The sequence below is a fragment of the Myotis davidii genome, unplaced genomic scaffold, assembly GCF_000327345.1.
Source record: "Myotis davidii unplaced genomic scaffold, ASM32734v1 scaffold66, whole genome shotgun sequence".
In the NCBI taxonomy this organism is placed as follows: Eukaryota; Metazoa; Chordata; class Mammalia; order Chiroptera; family Vespertilionidae; genus Myotis; species Myotis davidii.
In genome coordinates, this window is record NW_006297280.1 from 497176 (window position 1) to 517000 (window position 19825).

The 19825-nt window shown below is 40.4% G+C and overlaps 1 protein-coding gene across 1 annotated transcript in view; it reads left to right on the forward strand.

Moving 5' to 3' along the window:
• The window catches only part of STARD13 (StAR related lipid transfer domain containing 13), a 220626-nt gene that overhangs the window by 170321 nt on the left and 30480 nt on the right, over positions 1–19825 (forward strand). The window contains exons 5-8 of the mRNA XM_006773040.2: positions 7670–9030; positions 10169–10342; positions 11498–11657; positions 17668–17866. Of these exons, the coding sequence (XP_006773103.1) occupies positions 7670–9030; positions 10169–10342; positions 11498–11657; positions 17668–17866 (1894 nt within the window). The remainder of the gene's footprint in view (positions 1–7669; positions 9031–10168; positions 10343–11497; positions 11658–17667; positions 17867–19825) is intronic.

A 19825-nucleotide genomic window follows, 5' to 3' on the forward strand; every position in this document is an offset into this window, starting at 1 on the left:
CCCTAATCCCTCAGCCGTGCCTTGAGGAGCTGCCCAGGCCATGGGCACAGCCAGGACTGTGGACATTTCATGGCATTTCCACTCCCACTCCAGCTGCCTAACAACTCTGCACTGCTCCCCTTGCCCACCTCCCTCATCACTCCATCAGGACACTGTGCACAGGAGGGTACACTGGTTTTCCCATGCACATTGGGAACTGGCTGTTTCTGTTTTCTGGAGTAAAAAGGATCCCGTGGGTCGGGTAAAGTCTCTGCTTGGCAAGAAGTTCTGTAACAGAGCCACTGACCACACCCACCTCCTCTGGGCATGGAGCAGCTCAGGCCCTCAGAGCTCATCTCTCCAGCAGAACTGAAGGGAAGACTGTGTGTACCCTTCTGTCCCTCACCCTTCACATGCCCAGAACCATCAGTGTCACACTTCCTAATTCCTATCACTGTATTTCATTAGTTCCCTACTGTTTTACTAATCATGAATCTAAACAGATTGGTTCAAAAGGAGATCCTTCTATTTTTAAAGTAGCTGGGGCTTCTGGAGGAAGGCCTTGCCTTGCAGCCTGGACCTGCTGATGAGCAGATCCCGGGCCCCAAGGCAAGACTTGCTGCAGGGGCTTCTGGGGGTGGGCCTTGCCTTGCAGCCTGAACCCACTGATGGGCGGTTCTGAGCCTCAAGGCAAGACCCGCTGCTGGGGGAGGGCCTTGCCTTGCAGCCCAGACCCGCTCATTTGCGGTTCCCAGGGCACAAGGCAAGACTGGCTGCTGAGGCTTCTGGGGGCAGTCCCCACTGGGGTGCCTGGCCAGTCTGGGTGAGGGGTTGATGGCTGTTTTTAGGCTGCCTGCACCCCCTTTAGGGTGGGGGTCCTCACTGGGTGCCTGGCCAGTCTGGATGAGGGGCTGAGGGCTGTTTTCAGGCTGGCGGGTGACTGAAGCTCCCAACCTCTCCTTTTTTTCTTTTCTTTTTTTTTTTATTCTGGGATTTATTTACCTTCTATGGCTGTCACTGGAGCTGAGAGCCGGCTTTAGCTTTGAGGCCGGCTCCAGCTTGAGGGCTCGACTGCTGAAAACAGGTTATCTGGGCTTTGTTTAGCTTCTATAATTGCAACATTGTTGCATCTGGAGCTCAGAGCTGGGCTGCCGCAGGCCAGGAACGTTGGCTTCCTCCATCACTGGAGCAAGCAAGCCTCCTGTTCACTTCAGCTGCCAGCCGCCATCTTGGTTGGCAGTTAATTTGCATATTCTGCTGATTAGCCAATGGGAAGCATTCGTGGGTATGGTCAATTTGCATCTTTCTCTTTTATTAGTGTAGATAACTAGCTAATTACAAGATATCAGTTGTACTGGAACAGAGTCATACCTTTTTCTTTTGCTTCAAGAGCAGAGTCGACTAGTTGTGACAGAGAGTACAGAGCCTGTAAATCTATAACATTTACTATCTGACCCTGTACAGAAAGTTTTAATATCTATGCACAATCTAGAACAGTTTCTCAAACTCTGTGGTGAGTGACTGTTGTTTTATTATTTCCAGTGTGCTACTGGCTGAGGTACTTTAGTAAAATTCAATACAAATGAAGTAATTATTAGAACTATGAAATTAAAAAAGAGTTATGGAAAATAGAAATCTAAATGTCTTATTATTATACTTAATAGACACAAACTTGCATTCTGATAAATACAATCAAAACAAATAAAATGAGTACAAAAGAATTATAAAATTCACATTTTTTAGTGAAAGTATACATATAGGTAACTAATATAAACAATTCTCATTGCACTTATAATGTTTTTGTTGTTCAGCTGTCACAATTAAGCAAAAAGTTTACTTTGAGATAGCAATTCCCCATATTAAATGCCTGTACTCAGACTTTGATTTGACATTATGACTGTATTTATGACTTTGAGTTTCTTATCTAGTTTAGGTTGAATTGACAACACTACTCACAGGAAGGAATGTATATCTAAAATGTTTTTTTGTTTTAATACTAATCATTATGAAGAGACCAGTCTCACAGAATATGTTGACTGGAATAAAAAAAAAAAAGAGGTTTGAAAATAAAGCTGAAGATATTCCTTCTTACCTTTTTTCAAAATGAAATAAGTGTTTCTATATTTTCAAATTTCATCTTTAATCCTCTATCACTAGCCAATTCCAACAATTATCTTTTTGTAAAACAATGGCTCCTGCACATTATACACTTTGAGTTATGGTAGATAAACTAATCTTAAAATGTACACAATTGTAATGTGGAGCTACCGTGCACAATACCCAGAATTGTAACAGGTGTCCACTGATCACAAACTTGGATAGCCTGGCCTTCCCAAATGCTGACATTTTAATGCTTACTCTCAAAGTCTGTACTTATTTCAGTGAAGACTGGTTTTGGGACTGGCAGCCTCTTGACCACACTTTGAGTAACACTTCTATAAAGTTCCTCCTTTCTAAACCAAATTATTAATTCTTTCAATCATCCTTCACATTCTGATTACCCTTCTCTCAAAATGTACCCCTTCCCATGTGCCTCTTAAAATGTGGCAATTAGAACATAAGCTCACTGTTCCTGAGTTGTGTGACCAGTGCACAACACAGTGGGGCTCCAGCCTTCTGAATATTTTTTAATATGTTTTTACTAATTTTTAGAGAGAGAGGAAGGGAGAGGGAGATAGATAAAGAAACATCAATGTGAGAGCGGAACATCCATTGGCTGGCTCCTGTACAAACCTTACTGGGGATCAAGCCTGCACCCCAGACATGTGCCCTGACCAGGAACCAAACCAGTGAAGCTCACAGGCCAATAGGCTGAAGATCAAATGAGCCCCTGACTACTTTTATCTTGCACTTTAAGGTTTATATGGTATTTTCACATAAAATTTCATATGAGTAAATTGACTTACCATGCTTGATGTGCATTGTTATCATTTCCATTTTAGAGAGAGAAAATTGAGTCTCAAAAAGGGTGCCTTGCTCATGATCACTTAGTGAATTACCTTGTATCATCATCATATTTTAAAAACATGAGTTGTACTGGCTCATTCAAGTTATTCTTAAAGTAAGCATAATTTTGAGGCATCCTCCAGACATCATTCCTTAGTTGTGTTCAGTCTTTGGATCACACTCTGTGGTGGGGTTACTCAACCAGTTGCTAATAAAACTCTATGTGGCATCCAGCACAGTTAGCCATCTCTGGCATAACCATAGCAGGAGAGCCTTTATCAGCTCCCTTGCCAAAATCCAGACAGTCTATGTCCATAGTATTTTCATGATATTAAACCATTAAGATAGGTGAATAAAGTTAGTTTGTTTGGTGTTTCTTTTTCTCACAAATTCATATGATTCCTAGACATTTCTATTTTGCATTTCTAAATGATCAAACAATTTGTTTTTAGCCTGAAAAAATTATCAACCTGATGAAATCTGATTACTTCTTAACCAATAAGAACAATTCCACAATTATTATTATTGAGGAGTTTGCTATATGCCTGGCAATCTGCTGCCCCAGGAGTGTATAAAAGTTAAACTCTAGTATAGTACGTTTTTCATACTGTGGATCATGGCCCATTAATGGATTGTCAAATAAATGTGGTGGGTCACAAACAACATTTTTGTTGCTGTTAAATCTTCACCTGAGGATATTTTTTCCATTAATGTTTTAAAGAGAGTGGGAGGAAGGGAGGAAGAGAGAGAGAGAGAGAAAGAGAGAGAGAGAGAGAGAGAGAGAGAGAGAGAGAGAGAGAAACATTGATGTGAGAGAGGCACATCATTTAGTTGCCTCCTGCACGTACCCCAACTGGGTCCAGGGATCAAACCTGTATCCCAGGTACATGCCCTTGACCAGGAATCAAACCCATGACCCTTCAGTGTGTTGGCTGACACTCTAACTACTGAGCTATGCCAGCCAGGGTACAAACAACATTTTTTTTAAAAAAGGAAACAGACTAAATTAGATTATAAAATATCAGAGTACAGCTAAATGAAATAAGTCAGACAGAGAAAGACAAATACCATATGATTTCAACAGAGAACAAACTGATGGAGATGAAGGCATGGATAATAAAAGTGAAGGGGAATAAGAAATACAAACCTCCATGTATAAAATAAATAGATTATGGGGATGTACATCATAGGGAAAATAGTCAACAATAAATATTATAACTTTGTAACAACAGATGGTTACTAAACTTATGGTAATCAGGTTGTAAATTGTATAAATGTTTAATCATTATACTGTACACTTAAAACTAATGTAATATTATATGTCAATATTATATATCAGGATAATAATAGTCTGATTGATTGATTGATTATAATATCTATGTGTGCCTTGAGTTGTGATAGAAAATATATTTCTTATTACATGTTACTATCAATAGTTTGAAAGAGCCTGCATTAGAGGAAAAAAAAGATACAGAATCAGGTCAATTTCCTTTGGCACATACTGTGGTAAAGGGAAGGTTCTAAAAGAGAATGGATGTTTTTTTCTTTGTTTTGTTTATGTTTACTATCGGTTTTTGTTTGTTTGTTTTGGTTCAATCTATACTGAAAAAAATTTCCTGAACTGTTTGACTTTTTTTTCCAGTAAGTCACCACTTTTCACATGCCTTTGTTGGGTTGTAATTACCTTCCTGTTGCCCAAAGCTAGTATAATAAGTTCTTAGAGTTTAGCAGACATGGGCAGGCTTTCCACTCCCAGTCCACAGTGCCCAGCTTGGCATCTTTTCTTAACCAAAATAAAGGAGTCCTTATCCAAATACTATGTGATTTACTAGCATCAGTAACCAAGTTTGGGCTAGCTTGAGAGAACTCATTGGAGCCAGCACTAAATATTATAGTTTCTGTTTTAAAATATCTATAATTTCTTTAGAAGCATATCCTTCTTTTGCCTTCTCAAAAACTATTTGCTGAAAGGGCTTTTTTTCAAAATGCTTACTTAATGTCAACTTCCCATCACTAGATTCCTGAAATGTGATATGAAAATCCAGAATGCAACCCTCAATCTATCATGGTGCCTGATATATAATGGCCCTCAGAGGTCAGGTTTTATTGTATTAATCATAGGGGGAAAGGAAGTAGAAAATGCTACTAAGTATAATTTTGTGTCATCATCCCAGATGACTTGCCTTTTTTCCACTTGTACAACTTTTTAAAATTTTTTTTGCCAAACCTTTATACAATTATTTTTAAAACTCAAAGCTAGTTTTCCACAGTGTCCCCAAAGCTATGGAATTCTTTGTTAATAGTACCTTGGTTTTGTACTTTCTTCCACCTTATATTTGAATGTTCAGAATTGTCATTTAATCCAACCCAAAATGAATGTAAATTTTCAAGATATAAACTATCTCAATATTTATTTGTTGTTCAACATTTATTGACTGAGCAACTGTTCACCTTTCCTGGAAAATAGAATACATTGCTAAGTTAAAGAGAGTTAAGGTGGATGATAGGTATGTAAATAGATGACAGGCAATAGATAAGCAGTTGAATAAACATTAGAAAATAACAAATAAACAAACACTGCTAACTGTGTTTATCACTTAATCCCCTCAGTGAACCCATGAGAGAGGACCTATTTTTAGACCCATTTTATAAGGGAGAAAAACTTTGGGGGAGCAAAAAACTTATATACAGTCATAAAAGCTCTAACTGGTCCTACCAGCACTTGGAACTGGGTCTTAGAATCAGATGCCAAAGTAAAATAAAATAAACTGAATTAAATCAACAAAAATATATTGAGCAGTTACTATGAGCCTGGAGAAGTGAATGTGAATAAAACAGAAACACAGGCCCTGCTCTTAATGAGCTCACATATATTGAATGACTGAGATGGATGTGTGTGACATGAGTAAATACTGCAATAAAGGTCTAATCCAAATACTACAGGCATGCAGGAGAGAAAGTAATCATTGTTTGGAGCAGCCAGGGAAGGCTTCAAAGGGAAGAACCTCACAGGTGAGCCAGTACTCAAGAATCATCAGAGACCAGGAAAGTACAGCAGTGGCTTTTACTCTGTAACATTGCTGAATGTTGGGGAATGGTTGGGGGATAGGGAGCAGAGTGAAGGGAACTCTGGAGTAACAACTGAAATGAGGCAAGAAAAGTAAGTACATGGCAGTCAGGATGCAAGGGCTTAGAATTCCACACCAAAGACTGTTAGGAAGGTTTCCCTCAAGGTCACTGTGTCTCTAAGCTAATGATCCTTACCTTAGTCTCCCCAACTTGGTTCTTACTGTATATTCCCTGGGAAGCTGTAGGTTTTTTGGGTGGGAGCGTATGTGATCATCTTTGAATTACACTGTAAAAAGCTGCTTAGATGGCAAAGACACTGGAATCAAGGATTCTAGCCAGGTTTTGACTATAATAGGCCCAGAGAGAAATGTCAAGGGCTTAAAAAAAGGAGTGAAGATACAAATGAGGGAATAGATTTGAAAATCATCTGAGTTGGGCCCTGGTAATATATGCATGGTGAGGATGGAGACATTATTATTTAGGCGCTCTAGGTCAAGGTCTATGCTGGACTGGAGAGACTTGCAAAGATAAACAAGGCCATCTGTGGCCTCGGGTAACCCAGACACTCATTTCTCAGGGGATGCAAATTCGGGCAGAACCCAGACAGGTAAGATAAATGTGTAAAGAGACTATTGTAAGACAGGGCAAATTAGTGGGGCCCAAGCAGCCCATAGATGTGTGTCCTCCCTAAGGTATTCAGACTCATGATTGATTAAAAACAAGAAGGCTGGCCTAGCAGCACAGGCTGGGTAGACTCTCCTCAACTAGTGATCTCCAGAATTCCTCTTACAGAAATTCAGTAGATGATTTTGCTGTTAATTATACAGTGAATCCTATATAATAAAACCCTAATATGCAAATCGACTGAACTGCAGAATGACCAGTCTCTATGATGCGCACAGACCACCAGGGGGCAGACGCTCAATGCAGGAGGCTGCCCCCTGGTGGCCAGTGCGCTCCCACAGGGGGAGTGCCACTCAGCCAGAAGCAGGGCTCACAGGTGGTGAGCACAGAGGAGGTGGCGGGAGCCATCTGGCCTAAGCCAGCAGGTGGACGTCCCCCGGAGGGGTCCCAGACTGCGAGAGGGTACAGGCTGGGCTGAGGGGTCCCCCACCCCAATGCACAAATGTTGTGCACTGGGCCTCTAGTATACAATAACAACCAAGTTGGGAAGACTAAGGTAAGGATCATTAGCTTTGAGACACAGTGACCTTGAGGTTCAGAAGAGGGAAGATGGAAATATGGTTGTGGAGCTCAGTGAAGAAGTTTCAGGAAAGAAGTAAGTGCTTTTTATGGCAGGATTAAGTTTCTGTGTGAAAAAGAGATCACAGATGTTTTAGATTTAGACTGTCTAGTTAGATGGTAATTATACCTTCTTTGTAATCAGTCAGGAAAATCTTCTTAGAGAAAAAGGAATGATTCAGAAACTATGAAAATTGAAAGGAAGAAAGCTTGGCAGGTTGGGAAGAGATCCTCTAGCCACTGGGGAGGAAGAGGGTGTGCAGGACCATGCATGATGGTGGAATCACCTTTAGTCAAAGGTGCCCAAAAAAACAGAGGGTGTGCATGAAATGGAGGGAAAGGAGAAGAGATGAGAGGACCATGCCCCTGGGCCCTAGATTTCCCATTTCATCTGAGCCACAAGCCAATGTGCGCTATCCTTAATGTTTTTCAGGGTGAAGACTCAGATGAAGAAGATCTTTGTATCAGTAACAAATGGACTTTCCAAAGAACCAGTCGGCGGTGGTCTCGTGTGGACAACCTCCACACACTGTTTCCTGGGGGAGACAGAAATGGGTCATCTGGAGACATTAGGATGAGAAACACAACCAGCAGTGAAAGTGTCCTTACAGACCTGAGTGAGCCTGAGGTCTGCTCCATCCACAGCGAGAGCAGTGGTGGGAGTGACAGACGCAGCCACCCCGGCAGCCAGGGCACTGGCCGGGAGGCGTTTGACTGCTCCAGCCAGTACTGCTCCGATAGCCCAGTCATGCTGGATGCCATGGTATTCAGCAGCAGCCTCCCACAGTCCTCCAAAGACGTCCTCAACTACCCTTTCCACCCAAAGAATGAGAAACTCAGTAGACCCAGAGCTAAATCATTTTTGAAACGCATGGAAACACTCCGAGCAAAAGGAGCACATGGAAGGTATAAGGGGCAGACAGGTGGCTTGGTGATCAGCGGGCCTGTGCTACAGCAGGAGCCAGAGTCCTTTAAGGCCATGCAGTGCATCCACATACCTAATGGAGATCTCCAGAACTCACTCCCGGTTGCCTGCAGTAAAGGGCTTCAATGCTCCAGCAAATGGAGTGGTGAAAGCAGCCCATCAGAAAACAGCAGTAGTGGACTGAGCACACCTGGCCTGAAGGAACGGAAATGCCAGGAGGCCAACAAGCGCGGGGGCATGTACTTAGAAGACCTGGATGTGCTGGCTGGGACAGCACTGTGGAATGCAGGTGACCAAAACCACACACATGAGTTTCATTCCCAGGAGAACTTGGTAGTACACATTCCCAAGGATCACAAACCAGGAACATTCCCAAAGGCACTGTCCATCGAAAGCCTCTCACCAACAAACAACAGCAATGGGGTGAACTGGAGGACCGGTAGCATCTCCCTGGGTAGACAGCATGGCCCTTGTGCCAGGGAGCCTGGGCTCATTGCCTCCTGCCACAGAGCAAGTCGAGTCAGTATCTATGACAACGTCCCATTGTATGCCAGCACAGGAGACCTTTTGGACTTGGAGAAAGATGACCTCTTACCTCACTTAGAGGACATTCTGCACCATGTCAGTGGCCTCCAAGAGGGAGTGAATGAACTGCAAGCACATGAGGCCTTGGTTGGAAAACCTGGCTTATGTCCCTTTCCATTTCCTAATCAGATAACCCTAGATTTCGAAGGCAATTTTGTTTCTGAAGGTCAGACAACACCCAGTGATGTGGAAAGAGATGGACCATCACTTAATGAGTTGGAGACCACCGGGGTCAAAGAAAGAAGGGATTCTGGTGTAGGGGCCTCTCTGACTAGGCCAAACAGGTTGGTGGCATGATTTTGTGAAATGATTTTTAATCCACTTCTTAATAATTATGGTCTGTGTATTTATTTTTTAAACATTTATAGAGCACTTATTAAATGCCTGACACTGTTAAGTGATGTATGTGGTTAGGAATCATTTGAACAGAAGTATGTCTTCTCTACAGTTAACATGGTGATTAAATCCCTATTATCTCACTTTTATTTCTCTGAGTGTACCCTCTAATTCAATCTTAGTTTTATTTTTTTTTTAAATGAGCTTATTGCAAAGTTCTATGTGAGGTACCATTCATAATCACTGATAATGGAGGCCCAGTGCCTGTACACAGGTGCTTTCCATGACCTTGCAACAGTATTGATTAAAAAATATCTCTACCACAAATGTTAAACTATTTTTTATTTAATTGTATGAGAAAATTCTGATATCTAAAATGTGTACTTCATAAGTTTAGTTTGGTTTTACAATATCAGTTACAAAGTATATAAAAGCTGTTGTTCAAAGACCACTTCAGAAGTACCCTAGAGCAATGGCGTTGGATGGGCCTAACTGGTAGAAAGAGTAATAATGTGTGTGCTTCTAGTGGAGACAGTGATGTCTCTTGGGACTCACTGATGTGTCATGACATCAGGAGTGCTTCATCTGTGCCTATCAGGCTCCATATCAAACCAAACGAGAGGTGAGTGCAGGGACAGGGTAGCAATATAAAAATATTCTAGTGCTCCCAAACATTGACATTGAGATCTCGTTTCCTATCCCTCTCCCCAAACCCCCCCCCCTCTCTCTCTCTCACACACACACACACACACACACACACACACACACACACACACACACCAACACACACAACAGCTGCTTTCAACATTTGGGAGCAAATTTAGGGATGAACAAGTGAAAATTATTATATAACTTATTTATACCTCCTAATAAAACAGATAATGACTTTTTTCCAGATTTATCGGACTTGGAAAAAGTAGTTTCTTTGGTCTGTTCTTTGCATTTGTGTCTTCTGTTTTCATTTGCTTGATGATTTTCTTGGCACTGAACCTATTTTGAATAACCACTTAAAAATTAGTCACATCCTGTGTTTCTGGATAACATATCCACTTTGTGACTGCCTCTCTGATGGTCTCTCTGGTAAAGGCGACTCCGATGGAACAGTTTCCAGCTCTCCCACCAGCCTCAGCCATCCACGGCATCACCCCACATCAGCAACCAGACTGCTGGCCAGTTGAACCTGCTCCAGCGCTTCTCGCTGCTCTGCCTCACGGCCATCATGGAGAAGCACTCCATGTCCAACAAACACGGCTGGGCATGGTGCGTAGCATGTTCACTCCAGAGAGCATCATTTGGCTAGAGCTAAGCGTGTGATTGCAAAAGCTTTAGTACTTGCTTTCTGATTTCTGAAAACCTGATCATTGCCTTTACTTGCTGACCTCCTGAAAATAATGCCCAGAGTTCTGCCTTACTGTCTGCTTCCTGGGCTGCCTTGGCTGGGAGGGGATGTAGCCTGCAGGAAGCATGGCTTTATTTGTAGCTCTCTGCCAGTGTCCAGGGAAGGCACTCAGGCTCCAACAAGAACAAAAGTCAAGTAATCAAGTAAAAGCTGATTAATTGTGATCAGAGTAATTAAAAATAAAGTTGCTGTAAAGTAATTCTGGCAGTTTGCAAGGAAACATCTGTTATTTGTACCTTCAGACCAATGAAGAGCTCAACACCTAGTACTAGAGCATTGATTCATTCAAAAGGCATTTCATTCTTCAGGGACATGTCTACTTTTATTTAATTGGCAAATAAAAACAAGAATATGCAGTAAAATGTTTGTAATAAGGACTTGACAAAGCATGTGTTGGAACTTAAATGTGGACCTATTTTAGATGATTTGAAAAAATATTAAATGTGTCACTAATTGTCCTATGGTATATATTATGTATATGGAAGAATTGGCAATGCTTTTATAAAAATAATTTAGAAAGTTATAAGTTGCATGATCAAATTAATGTGCTTGTGTATTAAAATTTCCTTTAAAAAGTACAATTATTTCTAGAAAATTATAGCCAAGAAATGCTTTTTATCTTCTCTCCCTTTCTTTCTACCCCAACCCAACTAAGTTAATTCTTCTTGTGGTTGTAGTTTTTAAGTTTCATTTAGTCGTGTTGGGGACTTTTAAGTGTTTATTACTTGAGAGGTTTGTAGTAACAATTAAATTAGAAAGTCGACCACTTGATTTGAAAACAGAGCCATAAATCTATCTGTTAACGTGAATCATGCTGTATAATAGAGTTCTAACATAGGCAAGGGGCACACATTGTCCTTCCATGTACTGTGATTAATTAAGAGAGAAATATTGAATTCCCTCATGCCTGTTGGCTATTCCTACAAAAGCTTGGCTTTACCCTCTTGCTTGCTTTCACAGCCTCTCCCAACAGTAGGCCCCAGGAGGCTTGATGACCTGGTTTCTGTGAATTCTAGGTCAGTTCCAAAGTTCATGAAGAGGATGAAAGTTCCTGATTACAAAGACAAGACTGTCTTTGGCGTTCCTCTTATAGTTCACGTCCAGAGAACAGGACAGCCCCTGCCTCAGAGTATTCAGCAAGCACTCAGATATCTTCGCAGCAACTGCCTTGACCAGGTATGGTTGGAAATCCAAAACACAGGTTTGGATTTATGAAATGCCAGACAGAGTCATTGTCCAGCATCAGACAAAAATGAGCTTCACCGAAAATAAAAGGCATTGTGATCTTTATAGGTCAACTAGAGGCTAGGTTCACAAATTCATGCACGGTGGGGTCCCTGGGCCTGGCCTGCGATCAGGGCCAATCTGGGCCAGCTGGCCAGGGGGAGGGACTGTGGGAAGTTGGCCGTCAGTGGAAAATTGGCTGTGGGAGTGCACTGACCACCAGGGGGCAGCTCCTGCATTGAGCATCTGCCCTCTAGTGGTCAGTGCACATCCTAGCAGCTGGTCTACCAGTCGTTCAAACATTCGGACTTTCAGTCGCTTAAGCTTTTATATATACAAATATTTAATTTGACCAGGCTATATTTCGTCAAGCTGTTTGAGCATGTTTTCTCATTGGCACCTTGAATGACTCCCTGGAGTGACCGCAGAAAGTTAATGTCAATAGTTTTCAGCTGTGGTGTCTAATTTGCATTCCCTAGAAATTATATACTGCATTTCCTTTTTAATTATTGTCCTAATGCCACCATTGATTTCATAGCATTTCTTTTAGCCCTGTTACCTTTCTTTTAAAAGAATTAGTTTTTATATTTTTTTATTCTTTTTTTTTTTGAAGCAGCATTATGACCAGGAAAATTAAAGGAAAGACAAATTTATTTACAACTGTTTAAAATATGCAAGTAAATTATGAAAACAAATATCAGCTAAATCAAATATGCCCCCATCTTGTAGAGTTGATTTAAAAGCTCAAGCTAAACAAAATATTTGGAGATCATTTTCTGTCTCCAGGACTGTTTGGGGACCACCACATGGTAGACCATGATTGGGCCCAAAGTGCTACACATCCTATAAATTTCTAGACCAAGTCTTTTTTTCTCCAAATTAATACCCATTAGTTTCTTAGACATTCTTTCCAAAATAAAAGCCATGTTGTCACTTGATAAATTGCAACCTTGAGCAGTGGGAATATTTTTAGACAACTATTCAATATGGCTTTTGTTCATTATACTCTTTAACGCCATGTGAAGAAACCAAAGATTATTTGTAATTTTTATTGATTTACCCCTGGACTTGGGCTCAGTGGACAGGAATGAGCCAAGCTACTAGAACTCAAGATTCTGGCTATTTATGCTTATATCAACCCTAATACCAAGATAAAAGTTACTAGTAGAATCAGGATGGTCTCTTGAAGAATCAGATACCAATTTTCAGTGCAGCAGAATAGTAGTAACTTCTTTGTTTGATGCCAGCTTTGAATTAATTAAATGCATGGTCCCCATTTCCCTTCCCACTCCTAATTTTCTCTTCTATTTTCTTTAATTTAATTGCATTTTATTGTATTTTATAGATCATTCTAAGTAGCCTGGAGTTCTTTCTTGAGCAAGATTAGGTATAAATGAATGAATTGTAATACGTCTGCTCTCCTCATCACATAGACTGGGAACCAGTCAGCCATGGCCCCTATAGAGTCTGAATAACATGCAGCACCAGTATCACTACTATTATTGGTCCAGTCTGCTGTTTGAAGCAAAAGACATGAATAGAGAGAAGGATAGTGGTCACCAAAACCTCCTCAATCCCTACTCACTGTCTATTCCCACTTTCCATATCAAGTCATAACTACTTTTTAATTATAGAAGAATATATGTCTCTCCCCTTCGTCATCAGAGTGTGAAAGCACCCAAACCTCTGCTCCCTGTGAATAATGAAGTGGTAACAGGAAAAGGGCCAGGGAAAACTAGAGAAATATAATGAAGAATCAAAGAAAACTACAGTCAAGAGGAAGACTGTCCTGGAGACTTCAGAGCGAATAAGAGCAAATAAAAGCAAATGAATCCGAAAAGAAAGAAGGGGCAAGAGTCACAAGGAAAAAGCAGACATAACACTAAACGAATGTTCTTTCTTCACCAACAGCACCTCCTTTGAACTGAAAAGATTAAGGTCACCCAGGAGCTTGAGATCTCAGCCTTAGGGTCATGGAAGACTAGAACATCTCATAATATGCTTCCTCTAAATCACAGGTGGCTGGCCATCATGGTGCCTCCCTCTATGTGGTCCCCTCACACCACATCCAGCATACCCCAAGGCTTTGCCCTTACCCACAGGGAGGGAGGCTTCCTGCCCTGAGTTGGGCCCCCTCCCTTGAAGCTAAGCATTCATCTCAAACACAAGCATTCATGGTAAACAGTGAAAGACAGGGTCCTGAAACATTGCCAACGTTTCACCTCCTACACTCCTAAGTGCAGAGCAGTTTATATATGACCAAACACAGTGTATCATTTTGGCCCTTGCATCTGGCTTCAGATGAAATAAGGGAGTTTAGCCTTCAATTATGAACCATTAGTATTCAGACATAGCAGTGTGTGAGAGGAGCCTTGCTTTGTTGGCTGAGCTTTTATTTCTGCCCTAAATCAACTGTACAAAGAAGTGTAGATTCTACCAGGTTCCTGATAAACATGAGGTCTCTGCAGGAGAGGCTAACCCCGCAGTGCTTAAAATCAAAACCACAGCATACTACCCTTAAGACCCTGTCTTCTGAATAAAACCAACCTTTCTTCATTAGCTGAGCACATTTCTTAAGAAGAGGAAATGGAAGTCCTGATAAACATCATTAGCACAAACAGGATGCCAACAAGGAGACCTAATATTATTTAGATGAAATTTGAATTCTAATGCAATGTTTATGCCCAACTTCTCCTAAAGGAGAAGTAAATTTTAAAGGCCAAATTATGCTGTGAAGATTCTTCATACTCAGTACAAGTGTCCTCTACCTGCTGCCTGTTCATCACACTCCCTGTTGCCTACCCCAGATGAGATGAGTGAGGATCTGGGGCCTGTCTTTTTCAATTGTACCTTGTGTGCTTGCTTTTTCATAGCTGAGTTGTTAACTGGAAGACAAAAGAGAGATGAATAAAAAAACTAGTCCAAAGAAGCACTCATCACTCATCCTTATAAAATAAGAGCTCATATGCAAAGGAGATGCATATAAAATTAATTTGCATTGCTGACCACTATTCTTCCCTTTTTAGGGAGGATTTAAAGTGGGTGGGAGCATGACAATGTGAAATTCCTTGTTTATAAGTTAAGAATTTCAAAATAGTGACAACAGAGTATTAAACCAAGTGTGAGGCCCTGGTCGCCTGTCTACCAGTGACAGACATGGAGCAAATGAAAGACACTGTGCACTCCTTGAGTCTTCCTCTTAAGAAGCTAAGGGATCTGGGGTGGCCTCCTTCAATGGGGATGACATGGTGCTCTTAGAGGCAACAGATTTTAAATTGTTTCTTCAGTTCTCCATTTTGTATTTAGAAAAAATTTTAGCCCAAAAGACCAATTTTATCACTGCTCTGAAAACTTTTGGCGGAAGAAATGAGTATTGGCACTCACTCATGCCGCCACCCAAGGTTATTCCATGAAGGCTGATAGAAGCTCTCTCTAGTCTAAGGATCTCTCCACCATTAAAGGAAACTTCTACTTACTGTGTGCAGCGAGTTTTCCACTGAAAATAACAGAAGTTCCCAAATGGCTGAAGCAGCAGGAAATTCATGAGCCTCACATAAGGAGTCAGAAAGTGGGATGGTTCCAGGGTTAGTTCTTCCATCAGCTCAAAGACATTTTTGAAGACTGGGGTTCTTTCCACCTTTCCCTTCTGCATCCTCAACTATGACATAGGGAATCTGGTCTGATTTCAGACCACCTTTTCTTTATTACAGTTAGAAAAGAAATGTACTTCTGTGCTTCTAACAAAATCCACAGAACCCACAGATATTTTCCACACCCTTTGGAAGCTGAGGGTGGGGTGGAAAGGTTATTGTCAGAATTTGAGGAAGAACAAATAAATATCTGACAACTCTCTGGACAGCCTGTGAGACCTAAGTCAGAACAAGCAGCTCTGAACCCACAGCTGGAGTGCTACAGACATGTCTAAAATAATTAAAATAACAATATTTGATGAAACTGGAAAGAAAGTTGGAAACAGAACAGTACAAAGAAAACATTGCTGAGATGTGTGTACATGCACATTAGTGTGCACCAGAAACCACACCAGGAAGATGAAGTGGGCAAAAGAAGAACCGCGTTCAACAATTTTCACACAAACACTTATCTACTTTATTCTCTTTATACCAGTAAATCCTGATCAACTTTTCTCTGCTGTTAAAAATAGTAAACCGGAATTCTCAGACTGAGTAAACACCAACTCACCTGAAGATAATGTGACTCACACTTAAGAATTCACTTTATGAGCACTTGGATTCTGAGCATTCCTGTGCAACACAGCCCTTCGCACAGTCCTGGGCCTCCTTCCAGAATTAGAAAAGTTGAGATGTAAACAAATTCAGGCTGGATCTCACTTCAGGGAGCACTCAGTTGACATCCTGAAGTTTTCTTCTGACAGTACATGCTTTCTTCTCATGCACTTTGATGAAATTTGGAGTAGTTGCCAGAGGGTTCTTTAGATTCTTCTTGGAGAGTCACCCAAGTATGGCCAAGTGTTGCATTTCCTAGACATGGCAAACTTTAAGGATAAAAATTAAAGTAGTTAATATTTTAAGTGACATGCCTGAATAGCCTCATCTGCGGAATTAGGGTGATAAGCCTTGGAATGCAAAGACGTATTACTCATAATTCTGTTTTTATTTCCACAAAAAGTAGCAGGGTATAATTCCCCTGTGATCCACTCAGCTGACATATATAAAAACCTCAGTATTCTCTGATTGCTTAGAATTCTTCCCTTGTTGTTACTGCAATTTTAAAGAATTAGGGCTGCTCTCTATTTATAGCGCAACCAAGAGAGCTCTCCTCAGACCCTGAACTTGGGTTGAGGCCTGCCTGGTACACAGAGCAGTGGTGAGGTGACTGGCACATTTCTCCAGGTCTATAGATGACAGGCCAATGCTTACTTGCCACCTGGGAATGTTTCCATCTTGCTTTCAAAAGTGGGCCAACCTATAAGTCCTTGCGGAGTGAGAAAAGTAGATTGAGATTTGAAGGACTGAGTTTTGAGCAACTCAGTGTCTTACAGGCATTTAAAAATAGCAGACATACTAATTCACTGTAAACCAGGGGTCCCAGGGAAGCTCAGAATGTTCAGAGTCTACAGGGCCCACAGTGTAACCTGCAGGAACCCCCCGCCTCATAGGTCTCTGCTCCACCTCCCTCATCCCTATCAGGGCCTTCATTTCTTTCATGCCTTATTGCTGCATTTCTTTGTCAACTGGGGTAAGATTCTAAAGCTTAGGGATGAAAGAGGCATAAGACAATGTCTTGAAGTCTGAAGAAAAGCCGCCCAGGAATCATTCTCACTAGATCCAGAGCTTATGCACATAATAATTAACCAGGCAGACTGGTAAGTGCCAGTCATCACCTGAAAAACATGCATAGCCAGTGTTACAAAAATTCTGAAAAAGGAAAAGCATCATAAGATTCTGAAATAAAAATACACGCTTATCGTTACTATAAACCTCACCCCCAAAAGGAGCACTGATATGGCTGTTTATCTGGGATCCACCAAACCTTCCATTGGCCAAACTTTCTCAAACCCGCACTTTAGTCAATACTGGGGGCAGGAAATTTTGTCTGGTCTGCTCACTAATGAACTGTAAATATGCCTGATATAATAGTGAGTATTTAACCACTACCTGTTGAATAAATGAATAAAATAATAACATCTAGTGTGTTCTAAAAAGTTACAAAGCACAGTCACATATATATTCTCATTTAGTCTCCTCAATAGCCCCGTGAGGTGGGGTATTATTATTCTTATCTTCATTTTTTAGGAGAGGAATCAGTATTCAACTGCTATCCAAAGTAGATAAACTAGTCATTTACAGTTTACTTATTTGGATGCAATTGCTGTTTATCCAGGCTTGATTCCACACCTTCTCATCACTACCAAGGTGTTGTCTTAGGAAGAGAATGTCTGGGCAAACATGGCCTCACTAACATGTCCCTGTGACTTTTTCAGGTGGGCCTTTTTCGAAAATCTGGTGTGAAATCTAGAATCCAGGCCTTACGTCAAATGAACGAGAAATCCCCTGAGAACCTCAGCTATGAGGACCAATCCGCTTATGATGTGGCAGATATGGTGAAACAGTTCTTCCGGGACCTCCCTGAGCCTCTTTTCACCAACAAGCTCAGGGAAACCTTTCTCCACATCTATCAGTGTAAGTAGAAATAATGTAGATTGGTGTTCTCATGTGTACCCATCCATTGGAATACATGAACTCATAAAGAAATATATAAAAGTTATCATTCTACACTCCTCTCCAGAAGTAACTTTGTTCACAGTTTGATATATAAATCTCCAGGCCATATTTTTTGCATAAAAATTTTCCTTTTCAGTGTAGTTTGGCCTAAGATCTGAAACTAACTTTCAACAAATTTAAAATGAAAAGGGAACACAATAGAATTTATTGTGTATGTAGGTGTTTTTAAAAACCCATTTAATTTTCTAAAAAATTCAGCGCTTTCTTGGGATATATGAAAGTTAAGGCCAAAAGTGTTAAAATTACTGGAAATAAAAGGCAAATATATAGTAATACAGTGTTTTGTAAGGGTGAAAGGTAAGCAAACCAAATCAAGCTGTATGCTTAATTCAACTAATTTATGTTTTCACTTGAAATTTTTAAAAATATATTTTTACTAATTTTGGAGAGGAAGGGGAAGGGAAAGAAAGATAGAAACACCAAAGATGAGAGAGAGAATCATTAGCTGCCTCCTGCATGCCCTCTACTGGGATTGAGCCCACAACCCTGGGCTCAATGTGCCCTGACCAGGAATTAAACCATAACCTGGTTCATAGATTGATGTTCAACCACTGAGCCACTCTGGCCGAGCTGGAATTTTTTAAGTGATGTTAAATTGATAATTCTCAACTAAGCCTCTAAAATAATCATGAAAATAACTGTTTTTATTAAAAGAAATATCCTGCTAAAGCTAATTATAAAAGAGGATATTAGTAATGAACATGGATTCTTTCTAGATATCATAATGTTATCATTATAATTATTTTGATGGCTTATTCTCAGTTCCTTAGGGAAAAAAATTATTTGGCCCATGGACTTTGACTTTTCAGAAAAATATGCCTGAAGTAGACCTCAACATGGAATTGATCCCATTTGAAGATGATCCCTACTATAGAGAAATAAGTACTAAATGTGGTTAAGGAGTATACAATATTTGAAATTCAAAAAGGTTTATAACAAGTAGCATTTGTAAAAACAGGATAGAGTGGTGATCCACTAAGTAAATATTACTTTGTCAAAGTGAATAGGTTAAATTAATGATACATGTTGTTAGAACCCCAAAATAGGGAGTTCATGATGTTGTTGCCATAAGAGGTTGAACTGCATTTTTCAATTAAGTCTCCCTTATGGCTTGGAAATATAATATATGAATATTTCCATTTAATCAGTTTTTAGACTAAGGTTAACACTAGACTATTTCCAAGAGAGCAATGTCTTTGACCCTTTTTGAGACTCACCAGCAAGAAACCAGATCAAAGCAAGGCTTATATTAGCTGAAAAGACATTTACAAAGGGTTGTTTATATACAGGGCACCATGCTGAGCACTGCAGAGCATACAGTTGGGGAAGACTTAATCTCATCTCCTAAGGATCTTGCAACAGAGGGGAATAAGACACACATAAATAATTGCATTACAGAAATATTAGAGAAATTCCATATAAGTTTACAGAGAAAACCCAAGGATGTCAACTGGAGGTTGAGATATGTAAGGAACACATGCTGAGTGAAGCAAATAGCATGAGCATGTGGCCGGAGATGACATGTTCTGTCATCAATGGTAAATGTGCAATGCTGTATCAAATTACACTGAAAAATTAGACTGAGTATGGGCATTGAATATTAGGGCAAAGAATTATACTTGATCCATTAAGCACTGGGAAAGCCTAGGGTGTTTTTTTGTTTTGTTTTGTTTTGTTTTGTAAGGGATATCATTTTATTTTTTTTTTCAAATTTTATTTTTTATTACAAAGGGTATTACATATGTGTCCATTTTTTCCCCCGCCCTAGACAGTTCCCTAGCCTCCCCTATTCCCCAGTGTCTTATGTCCATTGGTTAGGCTTATATGCATGCATACAAGTCCTTTGGTTGATCTCTT